Source organism: Microcaecilia unicolor, chromosome 9, assembly GCF_901765095.1.
Source record: "Microcaecilia unicolor chromosome 9, aMicUni1.1, whole genome shotgun sequence".
In the NCBI taxonomy this organism is placed as follows: domain Eukaryota; kingdom Metazoa; phylum Chordata; class Amphibia; order Gymnophiona; family Siphonopidae; genus Microcaecilia; species Microcaecilia unicolor.
In genome coordinates, this window is record NC_044039.1 from 144,047,372 (window position 1) to 144,062,992 (window position 15,621).

The window sequence follows — 15,621 nt, forward strand, 5'->3', positions numbered from 1 at the left end:
TTCAACTATAGGTCCCATGACTTTGTATAATAGTTACACAATGATAACAGTGTCTGAAAAAAAGTTAGTCACATAAAATTTTAATAACCTTAAACATTAAGGCAAAACCATTTTTATCATCAAATTTTGGAATTAATTCTGTTCCAAAATGTATCTGTAACAGTCTGGAAAACGATTTCAACCCATCACATGTACAGAAATCAGCAGTGTAGCCCACAAAGCCAAGCAGTTCTCATTAAGTGTGCCCACCATGCCAAAGCCAGAGGGGGATTGCTCATCTTTCCACTGAAACTTAAGATTTTCTGCTACTGGGCTGAATTTACTCCCTGCCCCCTCTGATAAAGCAAAGATACTTACCTGTAGCAGGTATTCTCAAAGGACAATAGGCCTTATATTCTCACACGTGGGTAACGTGACCAGCATGCCAAGTTTGGAGCTTATATCAAGCTGAAAAGAGCTTTGTGCCTTCCTGCCCGTCACAAGAGTGTGGGACTGCCAGTCCAATACTAGAGCATAAGAAGAAAAAAAGAAGCGTCAACTCCCAGGGGAGGAGGGTTTGTGAGAATATAAGGCCTGCTGTTCTTGGAGAATACCTGCTAAGTATCTTCGCTTTCTCCGAGGGCAAGCAGGCCTAATATTCTCACACATAGGGGAATCCCTAGCAATCAGGCTCACCAAAAACAATAACCAGTGATCAAGTCGGCCTTGCAACGGCGAGGGCAGAACACGTATCAACCTGAAACTATATACAAACTAAGTGAGAGGGCAGCCTGAAACAGAACAAAATGCACACAGGAGGCGTTGGATTCTAGACCTCAAACAGATTCTGTCCAAACAGACTGTCTCATCAAGTATGCTGCTCAAGGCAGTAGTGAGATGTGAATATGTGGACTGAAGACCACGTTGTAGCCTTGCAAATTTCTTCAATGGAGGCTGAACGCAAGTGGGCTAACGACGCAGCCATGGCTCTGACATTGTGAGCCTTGACAAGACCCTCCAAGGGTCAGTCCAGCCTGGGCATAAATGAAAAAAAATGCAATCTGCCAGCCAATTAGAGGTTGTGCGTTCCCCGATGGCAACTCCCATCCTGTTGGGATCAAAAGAAACAAAAAGTTGGGTGGACTGTCTGTGGGGCTTAGTCCGCTCCAACTAAAAGGCCAATGTTCAATTGCAGTCCAAGGTGTGCACGGCACTCTCACCAGGATGGGCACAAGGCCGGGGAAAGAATGTTGGCAAGACAATCATAAGTACATAAGCATCGCCATGCTGGGACAGACCAAGGGTCCATCGAGTCCAGCACCCTGTCAACGACAGCAGCCAAAAGAACAAGCAATTTGTCCCGCCCCTCCTAGAAATAGTGTACTATTCCCTCGTCCATTCCATAACATTCTATGGCCTTTTCCTCCAGGAAGCCGTCCAACCTTTTTTTGAAGTCCACTAAGTTAACCGCCTTAACTACTTTTTCCAGCAGCGAATTCCAGGGTTTAACTACGCGTTGCGTGAAGAAAAATTTCCTCCGATTCGTTTTAAATTTACCACACTGCAGCTTCATCGCATGCCCCCTTGTCCTAGTATTTTTGGAAAGCGTAAACAGCCGCTCCACATCGACCCGTTCCATTCCACTCATTATCTTATAGACCTCTATCATATCTCCCCTCAGCCGCCTCTTCTCCAAGCTGAAGAGCTCCAGCCTCTTCAGCCTTTCCTCATAGGGAAGTTGTCCCATCCCCTGTATCATCTTTGTCGCCCTTCTATGCACCTTTTCCAATTCCACTATATCTTTTTTGAGGTGCGGCGACCAGAATTGAACACAATACTTGCGATGCGGTCGCACCATGGAGCGATATGGCAGAATAATATCCTTATTTTTGTTTTCAACTGTTTCAGATGGAATTCTGACACAACTTTAGGCAGGAACTTAGGGTGCGTTTGGAGGACTACTCTGTTGTGATGAAACCTAATATAAGGTGCATCCATTACTATGGCCTGAAGCTGAAGTTAACAGCCACCAAGAAAATGACCTTCTAGGTCAAGTACTTCAGATGACAGGAATCCAGTGGCTCAAAAGGAGCTTTCATCAGCTGGGTGAAAACAACATTGAGGTCCCATTACACAGGTGGAAGTTTGACAGGGGGCTTTCACAAAAGCAAACCTCTCATGAAGCGAACACTACAGGTTGTCCAGAGATGGGCTTACCCTCTACATGATAAGCACTAATTGCACTGAGGTGAACCCTTACGGAGTTGGTCTTGACCAGACTCGGAAAGGTGTAGAAGGTATTCAAGCAAAGGTCTCTAAAGCAGGAAATAGGATCTAGGGCCTTGCCCTCACACACGACAGCAAACCTCTAACACCTCTCAGTGAAATCTTTCCTGGAAGCCAGCAAGACACAGGAGACATCCTCATAAGATGCAAGGAAGCAAATTCTAATCTCTCAACATCCAGGCTGTGAGGGCCAGAAATTGGAGGCTGGGATGCAGAAGAGATCCCTTGTTCTGCGTGATGACGGTCAGAAAACACCCCAATCTCCACAGTTCTTCAGAGGATAACTCCAGAAGAAGAGGGAACCAGATCTGTCAGGGCCAGTAAGGAGCGATTAGAATCATGGTCCCACGGTCTTGCTTGAGTTTCAACAAAGTCTTCCCCTTAGGGGTATGAGAGGATATGCCTTTAGAAGACCCTTTCCACAATGCAGGAGGAAGGCATCTGACGTTAGTCTGTCGTGGGCCTGAAGCCTGACTTTATGATCAATCTGAGTGGCAAAGAGATCCACCAAAGGGGTGTCCCACGCTCAGACGATCTCCCGGGCAATGCCCATGTTGAGACCACTCATACAATTGCATGACCCTGCTCAGTCTGTTGGCTTTTCCCACCAGATAAGTGGCGTGAAGGGGCATACCATGCTGGACAGCCCAACGCCACATCTGAACAGCCTCCTGACACAGTGGGCGTGATCCAGTGCCAACCTGCTTGTTGGTGTAATACATCGAAACCTGATTGTTTGAATGAGTACAATTTGGTGAGACAGACAATCAGCCAATCTCTGAAAGCCTTTAGAGCATTCCAAATAGCCTGAAGCTCCAGGAGACTGATCTGGAGATCTGTTTCTTGGGCAGACCAAGCACCTTGAGTGTAAAGCTCATCTACATGAGCTTCCCACCCTAATGAGATGCATCCATCATCAACACTTTTTGCAGCTGAGGAATTTGGAATGGGAGTCCCAGAGTCAAACTGGATCGAATAGTCCACCACAACAGGGAACAAATGAGCTCTGGGGACACCCACCATCACGCTTTCTATTTTTTGGCACCTTCCTACTGGAACTCTCTTCCATTTCCCATCCATGCAAAAACATCTTTTAAAAAGTTCAAAAAAAGCCCTAAAAACATGGCTTTTTGAGCAAACCTTTAGTTAAATATATCACTTGGTTTGGGACTCTGTCGCTTCAGCTGCCAGAGATTGTTCCTTTTGTTCTTTTCTCCTTCCTCTTGGACTACACTTATTTATCCATGACATTTTACTGACACTACTGGTGAATACTAGAACCTGTCCTATCATTTATAGTGTAGTTCCTTTCAAAATTTCTGTTAAATGTTATTTTAGATTGTAAACCACCTTGATGTGCGAGTCAACCTGTGCAGTATAGCAAGTTTCAATAAACTATAAAGTCAGATGACATCCTCCAGAATTCCCGTGGCTAGGTACCACTGAGAAGCTAAGATCCATTGGGCAGTTCTCATGTGAGACATGTCATGGGTGTCACACATAGACTGTGCAGTGGACCCAATAACCTCAACATCTGCAGAGTCATGACCTGCTGAGAGGTTCGAACTAAAAAAAGCTAGTGCGACTAGTGTCCGCTCTTGGCCCTGGAAGGAAGGCTCAAACCTTCTGAACCTCAAAAACAGGGCTCCAATGAATCCCAATTTCTGTACAAGGTGCAGAAATTGGGGTAGTTTAGCATGAATCCTAGTAGCTCGAGCACCCGAATCATCTTCTGAATGGATACCCGAGCATCGGGAGCAACTACAGGCATGGCAGGTGCAAGCACCTTCGATACCGATGCACGCTGTTGAATGAAGACAGCCACCAGTTCAGGAAACAAAGCCCGGATGCACATTGAGGGACGACACAGTAAAGACTGGGGCATTGGCTCAGAGACACTCTGCAGAACTGCTGGGATCGAGATGAGAGATTGGTCCTAGCTCCATGGAGACCGACGCACTGGCACCTCTTATATGAGGAGGGAGTGGTTCTACCAGTGCCGACATTTCTTGGGTGCCAAATCCCTCAGCGCCCTGGAGTTCTCAGCATTGTGTGTCGAGGGGGAACGATGCCAAAGCTTCTTGGCCTTTGCCAGAAGCCAGTCAAGGCTCCTCGGTGCTGACGAGGACAATGTTGAATCCTCCCGTTGCCTCGGAGTCGGGTCCGATGCAGGTTGGTCCTGGGGGCTCTGCACTGTAGTCAGCGTCAAGGCAGGTGGAGACCCACAATGCATAACTGCTCCCACTGTCTCTACAGGTCTAGCAGCCATATGGACCGATGCAACACCTGACACCGATGCCGACACAGACATTGAGGATTCGGACCGGGCTCCAAAAGTCTTCTCTCGTTGAGCCTCTCTGGTCAACTGAGTCCTCTTCTTCATGTGAAGACACAAGACACAGTTGAAAGGGCTATGATCAGGCCTCAAACAATGAAGAGACCAATAGGTGTCCTTACCAGAGATGGTCCTATTGCGCTGGGAACTGCGTGGACATGGAAGGGAAAAAAAACCAAATGACTTTATGGTGCCGAAAAAGGGGCAAAGCACCAGAGAAAAATTAAAGGGAGAACCCGACCGAAGTCAAGGCCTAAATGCAGCCTAGAAACATGGAAAAAGAAAGGAAACTTAAAAGTGTGGGGGGGGGGGGGGGGGGGGGGGGGGGGAACTAATAAAATAAGGGAAGGGGAAAGGGAGAACCCGAACACGGGAACAAGAAAAAACCACAGCAAAAAAACTGCCAAAAAACACTTTAAAAAGTTCTTTCTGAACCAGGCTGCAAGGAGCAGAGAAAAATGACATCCACTTCTCACCGCAGTAAAAAAAGAGCTGGCAGTCCCATGCTCTCACAGCAGGTGGGAAGGCACTCACGCATGCACAGTGGATCAAGTCTCTCACTCCACAAAGCTCTTTTCAGCTTGAAATAACCTCCGGACTAAGCAACGCGGGTTGCGTTACCCACATGTGAGAATAGTAGGCCTGCTTGTCCTCGGAGAAATAACTGTAGATTTTATTGGTACGCCAGATTGGTTCAGCTACATGAAACCTCCTCACAACCCTTCAAAAAAGAATTTAAAAAACACTTCCCACCCCCAGCAGGAGATTGACAGATTTCTGTGGCCTACCAAGAAAGTGGAAACAAATTTCAGCAGCTAAAAGGAAGCATGCTCGGGCATGATGTTAACTTCCAGTTGAACTTGTATGACCTTAATAAAAGTGGATGGTGCCTCCATGCCATGTGTCATACAGAAGTTATAGGTATCCACCTATGAGTGAACTGAATCACAGCTATTCCCTCTTACCTTGTTATCTGTGGTTATGGCTGTCTTTGGAACTATATGTTATTCCCTTGTGGCAATAACTGTTCAGGGAACCTCAGAACACCTGGGAAAGGTTACAATTGCCCAATATATACTGGAATCATTACAGAAGACTGAGGTGTTAAAGGAAAGGTCCATGCAGCATATAAAGCATGGAGCCATCTGGAAGGACTTTGTTTTTCACCGAAAGCACTGTTAAGCAAAAATAATTCTAGTGGCTATCCCTCAATGACTATATTGCAGTAAGCCACATACCATAACATATGGATATTAAGGCAGCTTTACTATCATTAAACTAGTCCTTATAACCACACACCTTAAAAATGTGCAGTATCAATTAAGGATGGAGACAAAATAGGCCATGTTTCATCAACAAGGACTTCATTCTTATGTTTTGACAATGCAATAGAAATAAGGTAGATGTAGTTGTAAGGTGTGCAGGACAGTGCAGCTGAATAAGTTTGTTTTTCCATTAAGATGCACATATTGCCAAGTAAAAGATGCAATAGTAGCCAGAACAGCATCTTGAGAAGAATCCGAATAGTATCCATCTCAGAACATGTGTCAGCAGTGACCTCTCACTTCTTGGGATGCCTGCTCCATACATAATTCATGTGGATGTTGCTGGTACTTCAGTCTTTTGCATCACTTTTCAAAGTGTTCAGGTGTCCAGTGTACACACATCCTTGGCACAGTAATAATGTACAACAACTGCATTAGGATATCGGGCAAAGGCACTAGAGTTGAAGGTAGAGAGAAAACACGCACTTAAGATTAGGAAAGAGTATACAGCTAAAGCTACATACCTGTAGAAGGTATTCTCCGAGGACAGCAGGCTGATTGTTCTCACTGATGGGTGACGTCCGCAGCAGCCCTCCAATCGGAGATCTTCCCTAGCAAAGACGTTTGCTAGGCCTCGCGCACGCAGGCCACGCATGCGCGACCGTCTTCCCGCCCGAACTCGCTCGTGTTCGTCAGTCCAGTAAATAGCAAAACAAAGACAAGGGAATACACAACTCCAAAGGGGAGGTGGGCAGGTTTGTGAGAACAATCAGCCTGCTGTCCTCGGAGAATACCTGCTACAGGTATGTAGCTTTCGCTTTCTCCGAGGATAAGCAGGCTGCTTGTTCTCACTGATGGGGTATCCCTAGCCCCCAGGCTCACTCAAACACGGTCAATTGGGCCTCGCAACGGCGAGGACATAACTGAGATTGACCTAACTTCTTCAACTAACTGAGAGTGCAGCCTGGAACAGAATAAAAATGGGCCTAGGGGGGTGGAGTTGGATTCTAAACCCCGAACAGATTCTGCAGCACCGACTGCCCGAACAGACTGTCGCGTCGGGTATCCTGCTGTAGGCAGTAATGCGATGTGAATGTGTGGTCAGGTGACCACGTCGCAGCCTTGCAAATCTCTTCGATAGTGGCTGACTTCAAGTGGGCCACTGACGCTGCCATGGCTCTAACACTATGAGACGTGACATGACCCTCAAGAGTCAGCCCAGACTGGGCGTAAGCGAAGGAGATGCAATCTGCTAGCCAATTAGAAATGGTGCGTTTCCCGACAGCCACTCCCCTCCTGTTGGGATCAAAAGAAACAAACAATTGGGTGGACTGTCTGTGGGGCTGTGCCCGCTCCAGAAAGAAGGCCAATGCTCTCTTGCAGTCCAATGTGTGCAACTGATGTTCAACAGGGTGGGTATGCGGACGGGGGAAGAATGTTGGCAAGACAATTGACTGGTTCAGATGGAACTCCGACACCACCTTTGGCAAGAACTTAGGGTGAGTGCGGAGGACTACTCTGTTATGATGAAATTTGGTATAAGGAGCATGAGCTACTAGGGCTTGAAGCTCACTGACTCTGCGAGCTGAAGTGACCGCCACCAAGAAAATGACCTTCCAGGTCAAGTACTTCAGATGGCAGGAATCCAGTGGCTCGAAAGGGGGTTTCATCAGCTGGGTGAGAACGACATTGAGATCCCATGACACTGTAGGAGGTTTGACTGGGGGCTTCGACAAAAGCAAACCTCTCATGAATCGAACAACTAAAGGCTGTCCCGAGATCGGCTTACCTTCCACACGGTAATGGTATGCCCTAATCGCACTAAGATGAACTCTTACAGAGTTGGTCTTAAGACCAGACTCGGACAAGTGCAGAAGGTATTCAAGCAGGGTCTGTGTAGGACAAGAGCAAGGATCTAGGGCCTTGCTGTCACACCAGACGGCAAACCTCCGCCATAGAAAGAAGTAACTCTTCTTAGTGGAATCTTTCCTGGAAGCAAGCAAGACTCTGGAAACACCCTCTGAAAGACCCAAGGAGGCAAAATCTACGCTCTCAACATCCAGGCTGTGAGAACCAGGGACCGGAGGTTGGGATGCAGAAGTGCCCCCTCGTTCTGAGAAATGAGGGTCGGAAAACACACCAATCTCCACGGCTCTTCAGAAGACAATTCCAGAAGAAGAGGGAACCATATCTGAAGCGGCCAAAAAGGAGCAATCAAGATCATGGTGCCTCGATCTTGCCTGAGTTTCAGCAAAGTCTTCCCCACCAAAGGTATGGGAGGATAGGCATACAGGAGGCCTTCCCCCCAATGCAGGAGGAAGGCATCCGACGCTAGTCTGCCGTGGGCCTGAAGTCTGGAACAGAATTGAGGGACCTTGTGATTGACTTGAGCGGCAAAGAGATCCACCAAGGGGGTGCCCCACACTTGAAAGATCTCGCGTACCACTCAGGAATTGAGTGACCACTCGTGAGGTTGCATGATCCTGCTCAATCTGTCAGCCAGACTGTTGTTTACAGCCTGCCAGATACATGGCTTGAAGAAACATGCCATTCTAGCGAGCCCAAAGCCACATTCTGACGGCCTCCTGACACAGGGGCCGAGATCCGGTGCCCCCCCCCTGCTTGTTGATGTAGTACATGGCAACCTGAATGTCCGTCTGAATGTGAATAATTTGATGGGACAGCTGATCTCTGAAGGCCTTTAGAGCGTTCCAGACCGCTCGTAACTCCAGGAGGTTGATCTGTAGACCTTGTTCCTGGAGGGACCAATTCCCTTGGGTGTGAAGCCCATCGACATGAGCTCCCCACCCCAGGAAAGATGAATCCGTTGTCAGCACCTTTTGTGGCTAAGGAATTTGGAAAGGACGTCCCAGAGTCAAATTGGACCGAATTGTCCACCAATGAAGGGACTGAAGAAAACTCGTGGACAGCAAGATTACGTCCTCTAGGTCTTCAGCAGCTTGGTACCACATGAGATGATCTCATGTGGAGGCGGGCCATGGGAGTCACATGCACTGTGGAGGCCATGTGGCCGAGTAATCTCAACATCCGCCGAGCTGTGATCTGCGGAGATGCTCGTACCCAGGAAACAAGGGACAGAAGATTGTCGGCCCTCGCTTCCGTCTGAGAATCCAGCAGAGCCCCTATGAATTTGAGTTTCTGAACAGGAAGAAGGTGGGACTTTGGATAATTTATGACAAACCCCAGTAGCTCCAGGAGTAGAATAATCATCTGCATGGACTGTAGAGCTCCTGCCTCGGAGGTGTTCTTCACCAGCCAATCGTCGAGGTAAGGGAACACGTGCACTCCCAGTCTGCGTAGAGACGACGCTACTACAGCCAGGCACTTTGTGAACACCCTGGGCGCGGAGGCGAGACCAAAGGGTAGCACACAATACTGAAAGTGCCGTGTTCCCAGAAGAAATCGGAGATACTGTCTGTGAGCTGGCAGTATCGGGATGTGAGTATAAGCATCCTTTAAGTCCAGAGAGCATAGCCAATCGTTTTCCTGAATCATGGGAAGAAGGGTGCCCAGGGAAAGCATCCTGAACTTTTCTCGGACCAGATATTTGTTCAGGGCCCTTAGGTCTAGGATGGGATGCATCCCCCCTGTTTTCTTTTCCACAAGGAAGTACCTGGAATAGAATCCCAGCCCTTCTTGCCTGGGTAGCATGGGCTCGGCCGCATTGGCGCTGAGAGGGGCGGAGAGTTCCTCTGCAAGTACCTGCTTGTGCTGGAAGCTGAAGGACTGAGCTCCCGGTGGGCAATTTGGAGGCTTTGAAACCAAATTGAAGGAGTATCCTAGCCGGACTATTTGGAGAACCCACTGATCGGAGGTTATAAGAGGCCACCCTTTGGTGAAAAAATTTTAACCTCCCCCCGACCGGCAGATCGTCCGGCACAGACACTTTGACTTCGGCTATGCTCTGCTGGAGCCAGTCAAAAGCCCGTCCCTTGCTTTTGCTGGGGAGCCGCAGGGGCTTGCTGAGTCGCACGCTGCTGACGAGAGCGAGCGCGCTGGGGCTTGGCCTTGGCAGCAGGCTGGCGAGAGGGAGGATTGTACCTACGCCTATTAGGATAGGTAACAGTCCTTCTTCCGCCATAAAAACGTCTACCAGTTGAGGTAGATGCTGAAGGCGCCCGGCGGGAGAATTTCTCGAAAGCGGTGTCCCGCTGGTGGAGCTGCTCTACCACCTGTTCGACCTTTTCACCAAAAATATTATCCCCCCCGGCAAGGAGAATTCGCAATCCGCTGCTGGATCCTATTTTCCAGGTCGGAGGCACGCAGCCATGAGAGCCTGTGCATCACCACCCTTGAGCAGCGGCCCTGGACTCGACATCAAAAGTGTCATAAACACCCCTGGCCAGGAATTTACGACACGCCTTTAGCTGCCTGACCACCTGCTGAAAAGGCTTGGCTTGCTCAGAAGGGAGCTTATCCACCAAGTCCGCCAACTGCCGCACACTGTTCCGCATATGAATGCTCGTGTAGAGCTGGTAAGACTGGACTTTGGCTACGAGCATTGAGGAATGGTAGGCCTTCCTCCCAAAAGAATTCAAGGTTTTAGAGTCTCTGCCCAGGGGCGCCGAAGCATACTCTCTAGAACTCTTGACCTTCTTAAGGGCCAGATCCATAACCCCAGAGTCGTGAGGCAACTGAGTCCGCATCAACTCAGGGTCCCCATGGATCCAATACTGGGATTCGATCTTCTTGGGGATGTGGGGATTAGTTAGTGGCTTTGCGCAGTTCTCCAGCAGTGTCTTCTTGAAGACATGATGCATAGGTACTGTGGACGATTCCTTAGGTGGCGAAGGATAGTCCAAAAGCTCAAACATTTCAGCCCTTGGCTCATCTTCCGTAACCACAGGGAAGGGAATTGCCGTAGACATTTCCCGGACAAAGGCCACGAAAGATAGACTCTCAGGAACAGAAAGCTGTCTTTCAGGGGAGGGAGTGGGATCAGAAGGAAGACCGTCAGACTCCTCATCTGAGAAATATCTGACGTCTTCCTCTGCTTCCCACGAAGCCTCACCATCAGTGTCGGACACTAGTTCTTGAACCTCTGTCCGAAGCCGTGCCCGCCTCGACTCCGTAGACACATGGCCATGGTGGGAACGTCAAGAAATAGACTCTCGCATCGGCGGCGATGAAGCTCCCTCCATCGACGTCGTCGGAGAGTCTGCATGGGAGGCAGCCGACGCGGGTACCGCAAGCGGTACCGGCACCGGAGACCTCACGACAGGTAAAGGGCCAGCCGTCGCCTCAGTCGACAGCACAAACACCCCCGGTACCGGAGAAGGGCGCAACAGCTCTTCCAGGATCCCTGGAAGGATGGCCCTGAGGCTCTCGCTTAGAGCGGCTGTCGAGGAAGGCTGGGAGTCCAGTGCAGGCGACGAACCGAGAATCTGCTCGTGGTGCGGAGGTGGTACTGGGCTGTCCAGGGTAGAGCGCATCGACATCTCCTGAATAGAGGGTGAGCGGTCCTCCCGGCGTCGATGCCTAGCAGGTGCCGACTCCCTCGGCGACTCAGAGCTCTTGGTACCACGACGGGAAGGTGACCGGTGCCGATGCTTCTTTGCCTTCACACGAAGCATGTCACCGGAACCTCCCTGTACCGACGAGGACGTCGAATCCAAGCGTCTCTTCCTCGGGGCCGAGACCGAAGAAGCTCGATCCCGGGGGGGGGGGCTGTACCGCAGGAGCCCTCAAGGCAGGGGGAGACCTACTCGAGGGCTCACTGCCACCAGCAGGGGAATGGACAGCCCTCACCTGCACTCCGGATGAAGAAGCACCCTCCGACGACATTAGTACCAATGATGATCTCGGTACCATAGACGCTGGAGCACCGGTCGATGACCTCGGTACCGACGTCGATGCACCGGCCAATGACCTTGATACTGAGACCGTCGAAGCACCTGGCGAGGCCCCGAACAGAACGTTCCACTGGGCCAATCTCGCCACCTGAGTTCTCTTTTTTAACAAACAACAGAGAGTACAGGCCTGAGGACGGTGCTCAGCCCCCAGACACTGAAGGCACAAAGCATGCCTATCAGTGAGCGAGATAGCCCGGTTGCACTGGGTGCACTTCTTGAAGCCGCTGGGAGGTTTCGATGACATAGGCGGAAAATTATGCCGGCGAAATCAAAATTCGCGATGATGGCAAAGGCACCAAAACTAAAAGGGAGAAAAACCTGTACGGGCAGCCAACAGGGCCGCTATCGAAAGCGAAAGGAAACTTACACGGGAAAAAGAACTCGAAATAAAGGAAAAAAAGTTTTTTTTTTAAAAGAACACGCGAAGTAGATACAAAAAGAAGACTTCCGAAACAGAAGGACACAAGAAAAGCGCGAGGGACTCCTCAGGGCACAGAACGACAGTAAACACAGCCGTCCCGAGCGCGGAAAAAAGAAGAATGACGAACACGAGCGAGTTTGGGTGGGAAGACGGTCACGCATGCGCGGTCTGCGTGTGCGAGGCCTAGCAAACATCTTTGCTAGGGAAGATCTCCGATTGGAGGGCTGCCGCGAACGTCACCCATCAGTGAGAACAAGCAGCCTGCTTGTCCTCAGAGAATTGTAACTTTCACATCTACCTTAGAATTAAAAAAAAAGGTACATAATATTAAAAAATGCTATATTGTATCAGACCATCAAGCCCACTGTTCTGCCTGACAGTGAATAATGCAGGTCACAACTAAAGAGATAGAGGTGAAGCTAACCTTTTGATGGGCTTTAGGCAAACAACTGTATTACCCCCCACCCCAAGGTAATGTAAATATACATTTTGAAACGTCCAAAAACATGTGAACACTATTATCTAAGCTTCTACCCCAGCAATCACACCAATCTTGTTGCCCTCAATCTGAGCCCCTCCCACCAGCATGAGACAGTGAGCAGCACTTCTTACTTGCTGCTACTTTTTCTGCTACAGGTAGGGCTGGTGGTTCCTGCAAGGCTACAGGATCCCCTGGCTACTGACTGCAGATGAAAAGAGTAAAGGATGTGGCAGCAGGTAAGTACTGGTCACCATCACTTGCCCACAATGAACAAGGGGTGGAGAAACTATACAGCCTGCTCTTCTGTCACCAGTTGATTTAACAAATCAAAATTCTATATTAGGAACCACTAAATCAGCGTATCTGACAGGTCCCCCCTCTCACCTCAAACATATGATCCCCATGTATATGCCCAGTTTGCCTATGTCTTAATCCTGCCTTACCCAGCAGGACTCCATAACAGATCCATTCTTTGTTATGAACACCCATGGATAATGGGTAGTGCAGTGGGCTTAGAACTTGGGAAAGCCCCAGAGGTAATAAACCCTGCACTCAGCCTTCAGGTCTTCTGTGCACTTTTTTGTGTCTGAGTTTAATAGCTAATAGTTTTATTAGCATGGGACTTAAATGAGCTATGCAAGTCTTTGCGCAGTTAGTTCATGTGCAAAACTCATTTGAACAAGGGGAGTCCATGGAAGTGCACAAAACTATGCACAGAAGCTACACTAAACTGTGCACAAAGGCTGCAGCAATTCATTACACTAGCCCCTAAATGAGTCATTTGGTCTTTTATTTACCATCATCTACTCTAGTATATACATGAGCTCCAGAAAGACTTTAGTCTTACATCTCTCCTCCCTGTCTGATGAAACATTTCCCTGTTGACCGACACCACTGATCCCAGAAGGTAATATCTTCTGGAAGCGCTCTGAAGCCATGGGCCAGGTGGGCTGATGGAGGAAATACCCTATAATAAAAATTAATGTTTAGAGAAAAATGAACAACAAACTTATGAACTCACCTATTTCCAATCTTCTTTTTACACATATTACACACCTTCTCTTCTGTGATGACACACTTCACTTGCTGGTGTGATATTCGCTCTTCCTGCACCTAAGCAGATGGGAAGAGGATGCATTCACAAAATCATATTAGAGGAGCTGGTTGTACTTTGAAATGCCAACCTCAAAACTTATGATTTACCATTCTCAGCTTCAGTAGATCACACAAGGTTAAGGAGACCAAATACTTTTAGGGCTGTAACCTGCAGATCAAGAAGACTAGAACATTCTTACTTCTACATATCTGAACAATATGCTAGACAATATGCTAGAGGGAAAGAGGGGGAGAGTCTCACTTCTAGGAAGAGTTTAGAGCAGATTCTCATAGGTGCAGGGTAGAACAGAACTCTCTTAAATATTCCAAAAACTAGAAAGTCAAAAATGGCTCTCTCTCTCTCTTATAGAAACAGTATTATACAAGATACTGAAGGGGAAATAAATGCTCTCTCTTTTACGTAGTAAACTAGGACAATACTCTGTAGGATCAAGCCATAGAAAGGTCAGTTTGTAGTGCTGTGAATCCTGGTCTTTGTGAACATTGAGTTACTGAATACACACCCTCAGAAACTCTGCATGTAGAAGGTTCTTCAGCACTTGATTAAATCGTTTTTTTTGAGAGTTTTCCTCCAAGACCTTTTCCAGGAAGATCCGGATCTCCCCAATTTGTGTGTTCGCTGGAAGGAGGCTTATTGCCTATGAAGAGAAGGGAGATGAAATTGGAAGACTGAAATAGAAAGACTAGGGGTGTGCAGGATAAAAAAAAAAAATCATTTTCTTTAGTTTCCTGTATTTATAGAATTTTTCATTTTATTCAGGGGTTTGTTTTTTTAGTGGGAGGGTCCCATTTTGGGGGGCAATGTCATCAATAGTGCACACTATTTGAACAATAAGGTGTACTATTTAAAAAATAGATGTGTTATTGTGCAATACTGCATACTCTTGGACAACAAAGGATAAACTCTGACATTTTTTGGGGGGTGGGGTTGTTATTTTGGATTAAAAATGGCATGAAATGACATGTCATGTCAAATTAAAGTGAGCCACTATTCAAAAAGACAATATCAATATTTAGTTTAATCCAATACTTTTGTATTGGATAATATGATATTGCTATCATTACTTTTTCTGTAATGTCACTAAGCATTCACTTCTTTCAAAATTTAACCTGTCCTTTTGAAGTGCTCAAAGCACAGTACATCAAATGTGTGGAAATAAATAAATACATACATACATACATAAACACATCCATAAAAATCAAATACAAAACAATCAAACAAACATAATAACACTAGTAAAAAAGGCCCGTTTCTGAGAAATGAAACGGGCGCTAGCAAGGTTTTCCTCGGAGTGTGTATGTTTGAGAGAGTGTGTGAGAGAAGGGGAATGTGCGAGAGTGTGTGTGTGTATGACAGAGAGAGTGTGACTGGGTGCGAGTGTGTCTATGACAGTGATAGCGTATGTATGAGAATCAGAGTGTGTGCCAGGGGCCCATCACTCCCTCCTCCCTCCCAGTTCCAGGGTCTCCCTCCCCCCCCCCCCCCCCCCCCCCCCCCCCCCGTGCACCCCAGCTGACCTTTTTAATCACCCAGGGCAAGACTCTGGGAGGAGTTAATTGCTTTACTCCAGCTGACCTTGTTAATCACCCAGGGCAACCACTCCAGGTGCCTGAGAAAACAACTGTGGCAGGAGTTAACTGCTTTACTTGCAACTCTCTTTTCCTTTGTGTACTTGCTAAACCAGATATCTATGCCACCTCAAGTTTCCGGCTGGAGGCTTCAATTAGAATGTTGGAGGTGCCTTTTATATATAGAGATCAGCAAAAATACCAATAATGTGAGACAACACACTCATACTCCAACCCCAGAAGGCTCTCTTCCATTACTTGGTCAACTCATTTCATTTCAATATTGTACAGGTAAA

The 15,621-nt window shown here is 47.8% G+C and overlaps 1 protein-coding gene across 1 annotated transcript in view; it reads right to left on the minus strand.

Annotated features, from left to right (window-relative positions):
• Positions 1–2,424: 2,424 nt before the first annotated feature.
• Positions 2,425–15,621, minus strand: part of VPS39 (VPS39 subunit of HOPS complex) — a 103,883-nt gene continuing 90,686 nt past the window's right edge. The window contains 4 exon segments of the mRNA XM_030215497.1: positions 2,425–2,752; positions 2,790–6,320; positions 13,662–13,753; positions 14,260–14,394. Coding sequence (XP_030071357.1) covers positions 6,245–6,320; positions 13,662–13,753; positions 14,260–14,394 — 303 coding nt within the window. The 3' untranslated portion in view covers positions 2,425–2,752; positions 2,790–6,244.